The sequence below is a fragment of the Colletotrichum phormii genome (genome assembly GCF_030913505.1).
Source record: "Colletotrichum phormii strain CBS 102054 chromosome Unknown BDP81scaffold_10, whole genome shotgun sequence".
Lineage (NCBI taxonomy): Eukaryota > Fungi > Ascomycota > Sordariomycetes > Glomerellales > Glomerellaceae > Colletotrichum > Colletotrichum phormii.
The window spans coordinates 1,779,256-1,795,769 of NW_026851452.1; the positions used below are offsets into that span (position 1 = coordinate 1,779,256).

Here is a 16,514-nt window from a genome sequence, read left to right on the forward strand (position 1 = left end):
TGAGGCTTTTCGCCAGTGTTGAGGATGGCAAAGGAGCTCTGGCCAAGGTCCCAGGGAGGCGTACGCGAACATGCGAGGTACCTCGTCCGCGTTGTGCTTGTTTCCTTATCCCATAGCTTTGCTCGAGCTAGGCAAGTCTCAGACCAACAGCTCAACAACGCTATGTTCGAGACAGTCGCGTCGATCGTTTTTGAGCATCTAGTGCAAGCCCACTGTCCACGAAGCCTTGTCGAATCCTCTGTGGAAGCTGCTTCATTTCGAAGGCAGTCTGCAGGTCGCTGAGATGGAAGAAATTCTGAATGCCGCTTGATCAACTTGAAGTGACCATCGTACCTTATTCTTGTGAGTAAAAGAGGGTAGTTGTGAGCTTGACAATCACATGTGAATTAGAAGTTGAGTGGTGGTGAGATGGGATTGAGTCTGACCGGGGTGTTTATCGACATATCGAGATTTATGCATATCTCGCATATTATGCGCACTTATGCACAGTTTATGAACAAAGGCCAACTTCTGTGCTCAGGGGGACAGTCGTAGACTGCAGCCGCTTGCCGGCATGCGGACGGGATGCTATCCGTAACGTCATCGTCATTGGCGGCAGCTCCAGGGTGCTAGCTGCTGATGCTCCCACGTCCCTCTCTTATCCGCACCCAGCGTAATGCACCCAACCTGCCCTCGTTTCGCAACATCAGGCTAGCTGCCACCAAGCAACCTTTCCGCCCTCCCTTTGTGCATTCCTTCGCCCGCTCCCTCATAGACTTCGGACCCTGTGCGCCAAAAAGTTTCCGATCATCGCTGGTCAAACCACCGCCCTTACTGAATCAAGCCGTGGGTCTTCGATTAGCAAAGGAGGTCTCCTCCGAGCTCTCAGCCTACGCCCACGCCGCACGCCTGTCCGAGGTCCGGCCCTGCCGCCATCCGACGCCGACGCAACCATGTCTAACTTTGGAGACGGGACCAAGGTGGCTGTCATTTCAGGTAAGAGACAACCTGCTTTATAAACACCTCTGGTCTCCGCATCCTCTCTTTGTACACGTTCCCACGATCTGGACTGCCGATACCGACGTACGAGCCGCCATCATCCAACACACGCCATCATGCCTCGCAAGAAGGGTTCCGCAGCTCGTTCCAAGTCGCCAGCCAAGAGGCAACCTGTCAAGAAATTCAGCAACCCTCAACTCGCGTCGCAGGCAGCTGAGTCTGGGAACAGCAAGATTAACGTTGTAGCAGAAGCTCCAGAGCTTGGGCCACCAGCGTCCACCACCACCGACACGCAGACCCCTGATGATACTGAGAGACCTGCCGCTGAGAGGCAGGAGTCCAATCACGAGTACAGTGCCACTGTAAGTCGACATGAGATTGAGCAGCTGCTTCGGCTTTTGTCTAACCATGGTTTCCTCGATAGGGCCTAGACGATTCCCCGAAAAGCCCAAGCAGAGGCCATGGACGATCTCCATCTGCGGCGAGGAGCAATGGCAGTAAGGTCGAGGAGAATGACAGCAACGGCAATGCTCTGGATCCCGAAAAGAGCTTTGGTAGCGAAGGCACCGCAGACGAGACTCTCGTCGATGGATTTGATGTCGACCGATCGGATTCAACAAGCGTCAAGGGAATGAGTGACGACAACTACCCGCGCCTCACTCTCGCAGCACACGGACGAAGGAACATCCATCGATTTGGATTGAAAGCTGCAGGCATTCGCTTCGCACCCCTCCAGGTCCCCTTCCAGCGGCGGCTCCAGACTGGAGCCGTCCTTTTCCATGGCCTGTCGATCCTCACATTCGTTTCGATCTTCTTCTTCCTCGCGGCAATCCCGTTCACCTGGCCTCTTTTGGTCCCTTACCTCATTCACCTGTCACTCTCTGGCGTTGCCTCCAATGGCAACCTGAAGCTCCGCTCCGAATGGCTACGATCGCTTCCGATTTGGAAGTTCTTCGCCGAGTACTACCCTGCCGAGCTTCACAAGACCCACGATCTTCCACCGACGAGGAAGTACATTTTCGGCTATCACCCTCATGGAATCATCTCACACGGCGCTTTCGCGGCATTCGCAACCAATGCCCTCGGATTCGCCCAGAAGTTTCCCGGGATCACCAACTCACTGTTGACGCTCGACAACAACTTCCGCATCCCCTTTTACCGCGACTACATCCTGTTCATGGGCGTCCGATCTGTGTCTAAGGAGTCGATCTGGAACACCTTGAGCAAGGGCGGAGCCAACGGTGAGGGAATGGGACGGGCTGTTACCATCGTTGTGGGCGGTGCAAGAGAGTCGCTCGAGGCACAACCTGGAACTCTCAGGTTAATTCTGAAGGGACGCAAGGGCTTCATCAAAATGGCCCTGCGGACTGGAGCTGACCTTGTGCCCGTTCTGGGTTTCGGCGAGAACGACCTCTACGACCAACTCAGTCCGAAGACCCATCCTTGGGTGCACAACTTTCAAATGTTTGTGCTTCGCGTCTTCAAGTTCACTCTCCCGGCTCTCCATGGCCGGGGAATCCTCAACTACGATGTTGGTATGATGCCGTATCGCAGACCGCTTAACATCGTGGTTGGCAAGCCTATCAAGGTCACCACTTCGCCCACAGCACAACCTACCCAGGAAGATATTGACCGGCTACACGAATTGTACATGGCTGAACTTCAGAAGATCTGGGACACTTACAAAGACCAATTCGTGCCTGAGCGCAAGGCCGAGCTTCAATTCATTGCCTAAAGTACCTTAGCATAGCACCTGCTACAAGAGGTGGCTTCTCCTGGTTTCCTTACACATCTCCTTTGAGCTTAGTACTCAGTTCTTGTCTTACACAAAACAAAACACGGCAGCGGCGGTTGAATTTGGCGCCTGGATATTCGGGTGGAAAAAGGGAAGCAAAGTACACTGGGCATCGGGATGGCTAGGCATGGTTATAGCAGACATTCCGGTATTCAATTGAAAGCTGATTAAAATCCAAACTACTGGTAGTCGTCTGAAATACCGATACGATTTGGCTATTTTGTGTGCTCTACCTCGGCCCGACCGCGAGATTTAATTGAAGTAAGGTAAAGCACGGTACCGTCAGGTATCCTAGCAGGAAGGTAGAGCACAGACTTTACAGCTGCATGCTCAATTGCACATTAAAGTCACCTGACACCGCGCATGTATGACGCGGACCTCGACGCGTGCTAATCACCGACCCGCCGACGACGAGTCTTTGCTTTTTGATAGTCTCGATTTCTACTCCCGCAATCGCTTCCTCTTCCTTTCAATCTTTTGAGAATTGTTTTTTCTTAACATCAATCTCTTTGCGAAAGACCATCCATCTCGGCGCAAATTGAGAAGACGAGAAAAAACCATGCCTCCCCGCACTTCTGCACGCAGAAAGGCGCAAGCAGTCGTCGAGACCAAGGTCGAAGAGACAAACACCACGAAGACGAACGGAGCCAAGAGCACGGCTGTTGCTGCTACGAAGACGAAGACCATCACCGCAAAGAAGCCAGCGGCAAAGCGCAAGGTCTCTTCGGACGACGAGCACGAGGCCTGCGGAAGTTGCGCCGAGGAAGAGGAAGAGAAGCCCGCGAAGAAGAGGAAGACTGCAGCAGCGAAGGGCAAGGCGAAGAAGGAGGACGATATGCCGTTGGCAGACAGGACAGCGGTGTCTTCCCTCAAGAGGGCGATGTACATTGGCGCTCATGTCAGCGGTGCTGGCGGTTCGTGGTTGCGACTCCCTCTTCTCGAACCTGTGCGCTGACAAAAGCATCACAGGTGTACAAAACTCGATTCAGAATGCCGTCAACATCGGTGCCAATGCTTTCGCCCTGTTTCTCAAGTCACAGAGGAAATGGGAGAGCCCTCCCCTGGCAGCCGACGCAAAAGACCAATTCGTCTCCCTCGCAAAGGAAAATGATTACGATGCCGGCGCACATGTCCTCCCCCATGGCTCATACCTCGTCAACCTCGCCCAGGCGGACGCCGACAAGGCGAAGCAGGCATACAAGAGCTTCATAGATGACTTGCAACGGTGCGAGCAGCTGGGCATCAAGCTGTACAACTTCCACCCGGGCAACACGGGAGGAGAGGCTCGCGAGGAGGCGTGCGGACGTATCGCCACACAGCTCAATACCGCGCACAAGGCGACGAAGAAGGTGATTACCGTGTTGGAAAATATGGCAGGGACCGGGAACGTCATTGGCACAAAGTTTGAGGACTTGAAGCAAATCATTGACAAGGTCGAGGATAAGGAGCGAGTCGGCGTATGTATTGACACATGCCATGCATTTGCTGCGGGATACGACTTACGGACGCCGGAAACATTCCACGAGACGATGAAGGAGTTTGACGATGTTATTGGTAACAAGTACCTCAAGGCTTTCCATCGTAAGTGCAAACCCCCTTGTCCAAGTTTCTCGCGCTTTAGATGGCCAATACTGACACCACAAAGTCAACGATAGCAAGGCACCCTTCGCCTCCCACCGCGACCTCCACGCCAACATCGGCACAGGCTTCCTCGGCCTCCGCGCCTTCCACACCCTCGTCAACTACGAGCCCTTCCAGAACCTCCCCATGGTCCTCGAGACGCCCATCGACCACAAGGACGCAAACGGTAAGACCGTCGAAGACAAGAAGGTGTGGGCGGACGAGATCAAGCTCCTTGAGAGCATGATTGGCATGGACGCCGAGAGCGAAGAGTTCAAGACGCTCGAGGCGGAGCTGCAGAAGAAGGGCGCGGGAGAGAGGGACAAGATACAGGACCAGGTCGATCGCAAGGCCGAGAAGGATGCCAAGAAGGGGACCAAGGGGGCCAAGGGTGCCGCGAAGAAGGGCGCGGCGGCTGGAAAGGGTAGGAAGAAGAAGGTTGAGAGTGATGATGAGAGCGAGTGAGAAGACTGAACTGGCTTGAATGTCTGGACTGTGTATCAATATGTACCTCATGAACCCCATGGATAGATAGCTGAGTACTTTACGTGCAAACTCCAATTATAAATTCGGACCAACAACTGAGAGACGACATAGTTCAGTGACAGACTTGATGCCTCTGAGACTTATGTGACACTCCAGGACATCTAGGAGCTTCTGTAATGAGGCGTCTCAACGACCTTGCTACCCTGCCAATCCCGTCTGTTGAATTAGGCACTAAGTAAGCACTTCATGTATCCACCGAAACCTCAGGCTCGAGGAGGCTTTTCATCTGATCACGACACCAAGCCCATATAGGTCCCCCCAGCTCCATTCCAGTCACCAGCCAGCAGGCGCCCTCTAGGTCGGGGGTCAGGTCAAACTGGCTGGATGGTGGAGTGGTTTAAGGTCAACAATCAACGCCAACCAGTCTACTCGACGACAGGCTTAGCAAGTACCCGAGTTCGAATCCCAGCATGAGCACCAGAGATGTAGCCCCCAGTTCAGCACCGGGGGGGTGAACTCTTTTTTGGTTTGTGTGTGTACATTAGACAGACTCTATTGTGAGTACTCTTGTGTTCCAAGTCTAAGAGAAAGACGCAAAAAAGACCGCACCAGTGGTATAGGTAGTTAGTTCAAAGTAAACAATCTCCTTCCCCCTCTATTTGAGCCCGGAACGCCCCCCGCGCCTTCCTTCTTCGTCAAATCAGACACGAAGATATATATGCCTTTCCCTTTCCTCACCTCCTGCCCTTGGCAAAAGCTTCAACCTTGCCAACAAGACTCTTCAACCCCACACCCCTCTCACAGTTGCCCTCCAACCAAGCCTCCATCTTCTCCCTCACACCACGCATGCTCTTGAGAACCGGCATGCGAGCACCCTCCTCCGCGGCGACAAACGAGCCAGGGTTAAGCAACAGATCGAAACACTCTGACCAGATCTCCGTCTGCCAGTACCGCTTCAGGCTCTCGCGGACACGGTACTTGCGCCCGCCTGCCCCGATCCCACCCTGGTCGCAGCGGACCGTGTCAATGTACTTGCCAAACAACAAGCAGTGAACGATGCCTGCGAGACCGTGGTAGTCAATCTGCCACGTCCACGGCCGACCCTCGCGCATCTCGGCGCAGTCCTGCGCACTCGTCTTCCAATCCGCGATGAAGCCCACGTCGGGCGCAAAGTTGCGCATGTCGATGCCGCGGCCGAAATCGATGAGGGTTACGCCCCGCGCGTCCCAGCCGTCCGCGCCGGTGGCACTGTATTGCGTTGACAGGGGTTGGTCGTTGCCGCCGTGGTCGAGGCGGAGAAGGCAGTTGTCGACTTTGAGGTCGCCGTGGAGGACGCCACGGGCGTGCAGGGCTTCCACGGTGCGGAAGAGCTCAATGGTGAAGAACATGACTAGCTGCTCGTCCATGACGGCAGAGGGCTCGGCACGGAAGAAGTTGACGACGTCGAGGACGCTGCCGTGAGGGTGGTAGGGGAGGAAGAGGAGACCCTCATCCTGGTAGAGGTGGAACTCGTGGGCATACGAGACGGAGGCGGCTGCGCGGTGCTGAGGCCCCAGGCGCGTATGGGCGAGACGCATCATGTGGAACTCCCAGGGCGTTGGGGGAAGTTCCATCTTGAGTGCTTCCAGGGGGCTGCGATGATTGACGGCAAATGCGCCCTTGCCCATGGCCACGACCCCGTTCTCGTCCTCGTCCTCATGGTCTGCGTCTGGGTTCTCGACAAGATAGACCGGAGCAAAAGCGCCAGCACCGAGCTCTTTCCTGATAGTGTACTCTGTAGCAATATCTGGAAACTCGATTGTGACCATGGCACAGGCATTGCTCACTCTGTCTCCGCCCTTGGCTGCCTTCGTCATGGCCTTGGCGAATTTGCGGATCTCGTTGCCCTTTTCGTACTTCTCGTGGCTATGGTCGTAGAATCCAGGGTATGAGTCCAGCGAAGGATGCATGTTGGCCAAAATTTCGTTTCTCACAGCTTCATCCACTGGATTGCATTGCAACTCCTTGATGATCGGTCCCTTGAGAGGTGCTGGCTTTGACGGAGCAGACTTTGCCTTGCCGAGAAGAGGCTGGGCAATCTTAATAGGTCGAACTTCGCTCAAGACTTCCCTCAATGGACTGCTACCCGGCTCTTCCATGTCAGAGTCCTCCTCATGGATAGTTGACTCATACTCCTCACGAGACGGAGTCTCGTACCTCGCCTTCCGTTCTGTAAACGCAAGAGAAGATTCGGTTCTCTCCGTAATTGGGGTCATGAAGGGGAGACGGTTATTGGCCATCTCGACCGGGTCCCTAAACGGTCGTGTCCTGGGCTCATAATCCTCTGGCGGAATCGGAACGAAAATCGTCTTCGTTCTTGGCGGGTAATCCTCATCATCTTCCCCTTCTTCTTCAGCCTCCTGCTCATCACCTGATTCTCTGCCATCCTGGGAGGCGGTCTGCTCATCTGGTAGAGGGCCAGTACGTTCAGAGTAATTTGGATCCATCAAATCGGAAGGCTGGGTCTCATCTATACCGGCTTGGGTCGCGTCCTCGTCGAGAACTGGGACGTGCTTGCGTGTGGAGAAGTCAGACCATTCACTGATACTCTTGACATCCGAGCCGTCTTCATCAGCTTCATCGGCGGCGTTATCGTTCTCAATCAGGCGAGTAGTCATGGTGTTTTCAACCTCAGTGTAGTCGCCATCTGTCTCGTAGTCGTCGTCCTCGTCGCTATCTTCCTCTTCCTCTTCTTCCTCCTCCTCATCATCATCCAGAGGGTTGGACTGGATGGGTTGGTTGAAAATCTCGTAGATCTCATCCGTAGCAGCCCGAGTGTGGAGTGTCATTGTCGGCTCAGCCGTATTCCTCTTCTTCAGCTTTGGCCTGGACGGCGAGTCCAAGTTTGCTTTTACTATAATATTGTCAGCTTGAATACGTCGTAGCTTGTTGAAATGGAAGCTCCTTACTGATTTGAGTCTCGTTCACCTCCATCGTCTTCTTCTTCTTGCTCTTGCCTCCCTTCTTTTTGACTATGGCTCCATTCTCATCCATTACGACAGTTTCTGTATGGACAACCAATTTCTCCTGTACCAGGTGGCTGAGATCGTCAACCATGGAAGGCTCGGCGCTCATCATCTCGGAAGGGACTTCTTCGGTTAGTGACACGTCATCCCAGGAGACATCCAGCCAGCCTCGGGTCATGGCCCAGACTTCCTCAAAACCAAGCTCAGAGCCAGGCTCTTCAGGAGTGGGATAGAGGGCCTCGAGGCTGACAAAGATGCGCTCCTTCTTCCCGCTTACGGGGTTCACTACTGTTTGATTCTTCGACGGCACGAGTGTAATATGGGACTTAGACATTTGCGCTCGTGATGACCGTGATTGGGCTTTGGGTTGCATTTTTGACTGCAACTGAGACTGAAATACATGAAACGCCATAAAGCCAAACATTAGTCCTATAATCATCAACATCCAGGCATTGGGAAGTTCAAGTAAAATGGTGCTTACCGTATCCTTGAAGATAGCCATCTTCGGAGCAGTGCTCTTCTTCCCGCCAGCCTTCAATGTCTCTCCTGCCCACGGCTTGGGTTCCATCACATTCTCCTTCTTGCGGTCACCTAAGGAGCCGATTGAATCCCAACCCTTTGAACTCGGTCCACGTGACGACAATGCTGGGGGCGCCGAGTTGGCATCTGAGAAGATGGACATCTTAGCCTTGCCAGGCTTCGCCGCTGTTGTGCTCACGCCCTGGCTGGGGCGAGGGGCCTGGGGGTCTGCAGCGACTGCAGCTGCAGCACGGGCAGCGGCAAAGGGATCAATCTTTGCAGCCAAAGCGGGCCGCACGGTGGGAAGTGCTGGTGAAGAGGGCTCGTTGTCTGCCTCGGGCTGGTGGGCGAGTCTCTCCTCGAACTCCTTGAACTTGCGAATCAGACGCTGGACCGGTCTTGCCTCGCGCTCAATTCCGAGCTTGTACACCTCCTCTGCTTGGCTCCATCTGCCAGCGCCCTCAAGCCAGGCAGCATACTCTTCGTAGAAAAGGGCGAGTGTCTCTCCGATGTTGTGTCGCGACAGGAAGAGGAAGGTCTCGCGCGGCGAGTCGGAGAAGAACTGGATGTACAGAACCCAGATCTTGAGGTATCTGGGATCATTCTTGTATTGTGATGATCCGATGAAGGTCTTGGTTGCGCGCTCGAGGAGCGTGTGAAGCTGGGACTGTGGCGTGGCTTGCGCCGAGGGGTAGGCGTCCAGGGTCCATCGCACGTAACGGTCGAAGATGTCTAGAGGATCGTCCGACTCTGAGATGTTCTGAAGTTCCTCTTCGTACTCGACTCGAATGCAGTCGTTTACATTTTTGGTGTCTGAGGGTGTCGGGGTGTTTAGTTTGTGCAGGGGCGACGGCGAGAACAGCTCGGCCAACTTTTTAGCGGAGCGTCCACTGGGCAGCGCCTGGATGTTTTCTTTCTGCGCTTCGATAACGTCAAAGTTTATGAGATCGTCGGAGGCTGCCATGGTTAGTATCGTCGCGGCAAGTTGCCGTCGCGTCTCCAAGTGATGCGGTGCTGGGGTGCTGCGTCTGGGTTGTCGATGTCTGAGTTGGGAATGGGGGGCAGCGTTACCTAGAAAAGGAAGCCCAGTGTTGTGGTGTTGATTATTGATAACGATAACAGATCGCCCATGTAGGTCGGGTCGCACGTTGCTGGGACAACACGCTTCTTCGCTCGAGCTTATGTAATGACATTTCCTTCACCGAGCTCGGTGTGCTCACATCGTCATTTTCCCTTGTTCAACGGCACTTACCAAGGTAGGAAGTAGCAGTACACCTCCTTCCCTTTATGTTACCTCCAAGTAGTAATCCCACGTCATCTTCTTCATCACAAAGAGAATTTGCGAATTTCAGAATGACAAAAGATTTTAGCGTCGAAAAACCTCAGTCCTCCGTTTGGCCTCTTCTAGCGCTCGGTCCGTCTGATCTTAGTGGCCGGTTCTGCCCATGTGCCCCTATCTTGTCCAACCTCTTCGACTCCAGAAGTCAAAAATCAGAATGACGCCACCCCAATCACTCCTTTTTTTCTGGCAAGTTCACATTACAGATTGATCTTGCTTGTCGCGACACGGCGGTTTTATTCCATGTTTTCCACCTGTTGTACGGTGACCACAACTTCAGAACCCTCAAAGAGCCCTAAGTGTTGTAGAGGGGCTTCATTATGGATCACTCAACGCTGGTGACTTCGGGGTCAAGTCTGACGTCCAAAAAACGCCTGCTGGACCTTCCCAACGAGCTAATTTGTTGCGTCGTCGACTCCGTCGCACTTTTGAGGGAAGACAGATACGATGATTCCAGAAATACTCAGACCTTGTCGAATCTTTCACAAACCTGTCAAATATTCCATCTTCTCTGCAATTCTCAACTCTTTTCCAACATCAACTTGGATGAGTCCAAAGACGCCGCTGGTCTTTTGATCCGTTCCCTTATCGAAGCACCTGAACTTGGGGTTCACGTGCAGCGTCTGACGCTACGCGTCATATGGGAATCAGCAGAGCAATGCGAGAAGGGATTACGGAAACGGCTTACACATACCCAGAGAAATGCGACACATCATCGGGGAACTTTGCCAAATTTGCGGCACTTGGAATTGGAAGATCCTGCAGTGTACTTCATGAACATTCCCGAGGTTCCTCGCATATTCACTGGTCTTCTTGCGCTACCTCCTCTCACATCGATTCTTACACGATACGACAATGATCGATGGGGAGGTCTTGCTCAAGTCGCCTCAGCTGGACCTTTCGCCTTGGAACAAATCCGCTTTCACGAAACTGCCATCCGGGGACCCGAATTATGCCGCTTACTGCAGCTTTGCCCCGGTCTTCGAGTTCTCGAAATCGAGATCGACTATCACTTTTTCGCTCCTTGTTTCCAGCCGGCCACACACCCTGGTATCACGACCCACCTGTCCACGACGCTCTCAACACTCTGTCCGCGCTTGCAGAGACTTACGCTGCTACATGGGGACCTCTCAGCTCTTCGGCCCCCTGATGACCCATGTCTCACATGTCTTACGGATTTGGAAGATCTCACTGTGTTGGAGACTGAGCTGCCAACGATATTCCGAAGTCCCGAAGACATGGCAAATGCAGACATCACTGCTCGTCTGCCTGCCAAGCTCACGCAACTGACCCTACACGATATCTGGTACTCGGATCCAAGGTACTGTCTGTACTCTTTGGCCCCAGGCTCTCGTCCCTGGATCCATGAGAGATTGGATGCCAGCACTGAACCTCTGACTGCAATGCTACTCCGTCTGGCGTCGTCATGTTTGGCCGGCCAACTGTCTGGTCTCCGAAAGGTGGCCGTGAAGACTCCCACTTACGAACACGACAGAGGCAGTACTTGTGACAAAATTGTAGAAGCATTTGCGAAGACTGGAGTTTTGTTCGAGCTGATATCCGCTCACTCAACATTTCCATGTCCATTAACGCGGTAACATCAGAGAATGGCTGTCAAGACGTTAAATTGCGTAAGTCTTGAGTTAATTTTAGTATGACTTAGCTGCAAATTGTAATTAAGTGAAGTCCATACTTCAATACCATTACGTTTTCCTTGAAGGAATTCTAGTGATCTATTCAATGTTTCATGTTTTACTACCGCATGCTGGGCATCTACCTATAATTGAAAGCTTACTTTGACTACAGAAAGTTCTCAAATCCGTGATGTTGATAGAATTGGCTTGGCCGTGAATGAGGCATTTCGTTGAGGCGTTTTCTTCTCCTTTACTTAGCTCGGTTACTGTTGGTATCCCTATCACAGGGAAGTTGGTTCGAACCGTAGGGTCCTGGGGGTGACGAAGTATCAATATCTCTGTATTGATTGATTCTGCGTAATGTGTAAAAGGGAGATTCCAACCGTAGGTTGGTTGGGTAGTCGCGGTCTAATTGTACCACCTCGAGGTGGTCCATGCTCTTGCCCTTATCCGCGGTCGAATTGGACTTCCAATCCGACAACCACCGAGGTATGCTTCACCAGCACTCACATGCGGCTATCAATGGGTTTTGCCAAAAGTCATCGAGACTGATACCTAAATTTGATCAATGCAGGACGTAGACTTCATTATCAACATCGACAGCGCCCCTCATGGGATTAAACAAAGATTACTGTCTCTTCCAAACTCTCCGTTCATTCAGCAGGCACAGTTCTTCTATTACAAGCAGGGAACAACTTTGGTGCAAGTTGATATCACTCCCGGATGGCAGGTCAGTTTAAGCCTTAACTTAGTGGCACGCTAGCTCCAGTCTCTGACATCCACCTTATAGTCCCCTTATATGCCGACTGCGGCCACGGAAATCAGGAGAATACCTCATGGTTATGTTCCCTACATATCACCCACAGACCTCATTGTTTTTGTCACGAATCAGCATATAGAGTAGCTCATGGAAATCGGGATCTCAACTGTGGTCTAATCAACTATGGAAAAGGGGAAAAGGGAAGCCCTCGAGGGAGCCCCTTTTGTATGCCCATACCCCTGTCTACCCCTTATCTCTACCCCTGAGATATCCACTGCTATACCTCTTTCGTGACAGTTTTCAAGATCAACTCTTGCGGCTTGCGGGCGCAGGTGAACAAGAAACGTGTTGATGCTTTGGATGCGGTGACGCTGCTAGAACTCGAGACTAGGAACGGGCCGTTGACTCTCAACAGTGCCCAAAGAGCCGTCGTTGAGCAATGCATCGCAGACGTCGTGACCCATGGCCCTAAAAACGATCAATGGTGGAAGCAGCGTCTCGGTCTTCGCTGATCTAGATTCCGGGCTCCTGTACAACACACGGCATGATCATCGCAGGGTGTTTGCTATTTAGTTGTAGTAGTAGTAGTAGTAGTGGTGGTGTTTTACGTCATCAGGGACAGGTGCCCAGCTATCTATGTAACTAAGCTCCGATCAACCAGAGCGCCCTTTGGGCATATGATGTGCCGTGCCGCCATTATAGCATACGACAAGTCAGGCAGTCTATAATATACACTTTTCTTCTCATGCCTAGAGCAGAAACCCTACCCTCATAGGCGTAGTTATCCACAAGAGCATTTTTACGTTTTCCTATACTAAATAGAGGAGTAAGAGAGAGGGGTATGGTAAGGCCGTGGCCTAAAGAGCATCGGTGAGTAATAAAGCGCGGGTCTCGGGCTCGCTATCTTTGCAGAGAGTAAGCCTCGTAATAACGCGTTATATACTCAAACTTCTCAAACGCTCCCGGGTCTCTAACTAGGGCGTACCAATAGGCTTCGGCCGGGCCCTTCGGGGGCGGTAATAGTCCTGGATCGTCCGCGGTCCCGGTAATCGGCCATAGTACTTATATACGTCGGTTCTTTAGGCAGTATACTAGATAGTTAGGCGATAGTTTCCGCCCGCATTTACATTTAAAGTCTCCGTCGTACTGAAAGCGCCTGTGGTAGTCGTGGAAATGGCCATAGCCAAGGCAAGCAGCGAGGAGGTAGTATAAAAGAGGACGCCGTAGGTCCAATTCCGGAGGGCAACAAAGAGCAGCGTCAGTTTTCTTATAGCCTGGTTTAAGCTTTTACTTTGAAGTATACCACCATCGTGAATAATGGCCACGGGCTCTAGCGCAGGCCATCTTCGTTATCCCAGCATATAATGCTAGCGGTAGAGGGTCAGGTAATAGGAGAGCGGCTCCTTCTTTAGCAAGCTTATCAGCTAATTCGTTTCCAAGGATCCCGGTATATCCGGGCGACCAGTAGCATTTTATATCCCTTGCCCGCTAGGCGTCGAGTATCTCAAGCATAGCCGCCTACGAGCTGGCGGGAGATCGTCCAAAACCCAAGATAAAGTTAAGAACGCCAGTATTATCAAGGCAAAGATGGATTATAGTAGGGGAGGTAGCAGCTAGGTTCAGTGCTCACCGTAGGCCCAGACGTGCCCCCTCAGCCTCGGCATCGAAGACTTCAGTGTATTCGCCGAGGCGGCCTCGGCCTTCCGCGATGACCTTGGGCCCACGGAATATCGCATATCCGTATCCTACAGCGCCTTCATACAGCATGGACCCGTCGGAGTAGACCACTAGATCGGAGCGTTCGAGCCCCTTAATAATTTTCAGAAATGCAGCAGTGGCCTTCTCTTAATCTCTTTAGAGTCTCGCTAGGGCGCGGGGGGGTTCGGGACGACCAACGCCGGCCGAGGGCATAGGGGTAATAACGCATAGGTATGCTGAAGACGTATGTCCCGTCCGAGGCGTCCAGGGGTGCGTTCCTCTAACCTGGGGACCAGCGGGTGTTGGGGGTCCAGTCGGCGCAGCCTTACGGCAAAGCGTAATCTGACCCCTTCCAGAGCGGTAACGGCGGCGGGAAGCCCTGACTCCTTCAGCAGGAGGTCGGCGGGCGTGGTACACCAGACCGGGAGCACGGCCCGGGCAGCAGCGACAATGGTTTTATAAATAGTAGTAAAGTGACCCTTTTGGCCAGTGTTCACGGAGGGGTTGCGGAGGGTGGCGTACATCTTCGAGAGTTATGGGAGCGCAGCCGGCTTAGTACAGCCCGAGAACCATACGGCGACCCTCCTCGCGGCGGCGGCCCGGTGGCCAACGTGGGTTTGGAAGGAAAGCGTACGATCGAACCAGACGCCTAGCCAGCGCACAGCTTTCGTTGGAGCTACGGGCGTGATTATAAGCCCAGTAACATAGATAGCAGGCCATTCGCTTGGCCTATTCTTACGGTGTTTACGCATAAAGTGTACCTCTTCACACTTAGCTAGTGTTGGGCAGCGATTATCAGGTAGGGGGTCAATGGGATGTATTGATGAGTATGAAGAACGAGTGGCTATGGGAATATCCCGACTATCTATATAGTGAGTGGAAGACCCTTTATACTGGCATATCCTTGGCAAACTTAGTCATGCTTGTGTAAGACCATATTGTTTCATAGGCATAGTGTGACAATCGTTGTAACGAGTGTACTGGGATGGGCCTGACAGCTAGATCAAAGGTAACTTTATTTTCAGCACCCCATTTAAGCATAAAGCTAACTTCGCCACCTAGTATCCGAGCGTTCTCTTCTAGCGTAGGAGAGATCACGAGGAGTCCTACATCATCGGCATACCCAAAGGGGCACCTAGGATTATCTAGGAGCGCGTCTACTAGGTAGAGGATATAGAGGACTAGGGACGTAGGGTAGCCCTGTGGGAGGCCGCAGCGTAGGGGAAAGCCCTCCGAGAGTCTCTTGTCCATTCTGATAATAGCCGCGCGTTGGGTCATAAAGGACCTTACAAAGCGGATAAATACCTCTGGCCAGCCCTGTTGGCGAAGCTGGAGTATAAGTCTATTTCGAAGTGTGGCCTCAAAAGCCCAATTAGCGTCCATTGTGACTATCGTCGCAGTGAGGCCGCTTTCCAGTGCTATTTAGTTGCTGCCTATGTATTTATCCTAGATTTCTTTGACGCCATAATAGTGTGTTGCCTGCGGCATAGACGCATTGTATTCAACTCCTGAGATTCTTTGATCATATCTCAATGACTTTATTCTCATCGAATGCTGCTGCCTGCGCGAAGTAATATCCTCGCTGATTAGCAATTAGCCTCACGGGCTCTGCGTCGCCTTCCCTCTCAACGCTGAAATCACAGTTGTAGTGCGTGTGACCAAATGCCCAGATTTTGACTCTGGCGCTTTTGAAGCAGTCCTCCTTTGACAAATCCGTGGCAAAACCGCTGGTGATTGGGCTCTGTGCATGCCTTGGATCAGATGCGCGTGCATCTCTCGTCGGACTCCAGTGTGAAAAGATGATGATTCTGACCTCAGACTTCTCGAGCTCTGCGACTTGGGAATTGAGCCAAGAAAGATCTCGATTGTGGGCTTCGTTATGCGTGCTGATTTCCCAATCATCAATCTGGAAGAAGTCCTGGAGTCCCATGCTGACCGAATCGGCGCTTTCAGGGAACAAACGGCAATCGCTAGGTATACACGGAGCCGAGCTATGTCACGTGTCTTCGGCACGTGACACACCTCAGCTCCCTCCTTCCATATCACGAGCCTTCGCGTTTAGATACTCTCCTTAACAACAATAAGGAGCGCGGATCATCTCCTGCAACATACCTCGAAAGGTACCCACTGTTAGTAATTGTTAAGGTTATAGAGGGCTACGGCCCACTGCACTATCATCTCTCAACATCAGCCCATACGAGCTGAATTCCACGACCATGGCGGTCTCCCTAGATGTAGGGCCATCGATCACGGTTCACGGGGACGCCGGTATATCTCGGCGGTCGGGACGAGTCCGGAAGCCGACTGCAAAGGTCAGAGTGGTTGAGCAGGTTAACCATCAGGACAACTCTGAGCTTAAAGACGAGATCAACAAGCTTTCGAATCTTGTCCAGGACCTCCTGCGTCGGGACGCCGAGAGGGAACAGTTTTTGAAAGACTGTTTGACGAAGATCGAATCCTTGGAGAGAGAGCTTCAGGAGGAGAAACAGCGTTCAAACCGGCATCAACGTGGTCTAGCAAGGTCTATGCACGCTATTGGCACAGGGCCTAGCGAGACTGACCTGAGTTCCCAGGGGCATCCCTCGCACACAACCCAGAACCAGCCGCCCCCAGTCCGTTCATACGCGGCGGCGGCGAGCCAGCCACTGTCCAGAAGACAGGATGAACCAACGCCAGCCAA

At 52.7% G+C, this 16,514-nt stretch overlaps 6 protein-coding genes across 6 annotated transcripts; 4 read left to right on the plus strand and 2 right to left on the minus strand.

The window, feature by feature from the left end:
- Positions 1-1,094: 1,094 nt before the first annotated feature.
- On the plus strand, positions 1,095-2,713 carry BDP81DRAFT_320123 (diacylglycerol acyltransferase; the record flags this gene model as incomplete). Its single annotated transcript, XM_060584499.1, has 2 exons — positions 1,095-1,340; positions 1,403-2,713. The coding sequence occupies 2 exons, from the start codon at positions 1,095-1,097 to the stop codon at positions 2,711-2,713; spliced, it is 1,557 nt and encodes a 518-aa protein (XP_060445554.1).
- Positions 2,714-3,224: 511 nt separating this feature from the next.
- BDP81DRAFT_375000 (apurinic endonuclease) lies at positions 3,225-5,042 on the plus strand. Its single transcript, XM_060586709.1, has 3 exons — positions 3,225-3,687; positions 3,743-4,354; positions 4,419-5,042. The coding sequence occupies exons 1-3, from the start codon at positions 3,333-3,335 to the stop codon at positions 4,856-4,858; spliced, it is 1,407 nt and encodes a 468-aa protein (XP_060445555.1). The 5' UTR covers positions 3,225-3,332; the 3' UTR covers positions 4,859-5,042.
- Positions 5,043-5,402: 360 nt separating this feature from the next.
- BDP81DRAFT_428695 (protein kinase BUB1 family protein) lies at positions 5,403-9,464 on the minus strand. The gene is made up of 3 exons (XM_060590449.1): positions 8,366-9,464; positions 7,828-8,275; positions 5,403-7,772 (listed from the first exon to the last, which is right to left on the minus strand). The coding sequence occupies exons 1-3, from the start codon at positions 9,365-9,367 to the stop codon at positions 5,614-5,616; spliced, it is 3,609 nt and encodes a 1,202-aa protein (XP_060445556.1). The 5' UTR covers positions 9,368-9,464; the 3' UTR covers positions 5,403-5,613.
- Positions 9,465-10,905: 1,441 nt separating this feature from the next.
- Positions 10,906-11,361, plus strand: BDP81DRAFT_428697 (uncharacterized protein). The gene has a single exon (XM_060590450.1). The coding sequence runs from the start codon at positions 10,981-10,983 to the stop codon at positions 11,338-11,340; it is 360 nt and encodes a 119-aa protein (XP_060445557.1). The 5' UTR covers positions 10,906-10,980; the 3' UTR covers positions 11,341-11,361.
- Positions 11,362-11,944: 583 nt separating this feature from the next.
- On the plus strand, positions 11,945-12,648 carry BDP81DRAFT_319479 (uncharacterized protein; the record flags this gene model as incomplete). The annotated part of the gene is made up of 3 exons (XM_060584438.1): positions 11,945-12,106; positions 12,167-12,256; positions 12,442-12,648. The coding sequence occupies 3 exons, from the start codon at positions 11,945-11,947 to the stop codon at positions 12,646-12,648; spliced, it is 459 nt and encodes a 152-aa protein (XP_060445558.1).
- Positions 12,649-15,356: 2,708 nt separating this feature from the next.
- BDP81DRAFT_319518 (uncharacterized protein) lies at positions 15,357-15,788 on the minus strand (the record flags this gene model as incomplete). The annotated part of the gene is made up of 1 exon (XM_060584440.1): positions 15,357-15,788. A coding segment is annotated over one exon (432 nt), but the record flags the coding sequence as incomplete, so codon positions are not given.
- Positions 15,789-16,514: the final 726 nt, after the last annotated feature.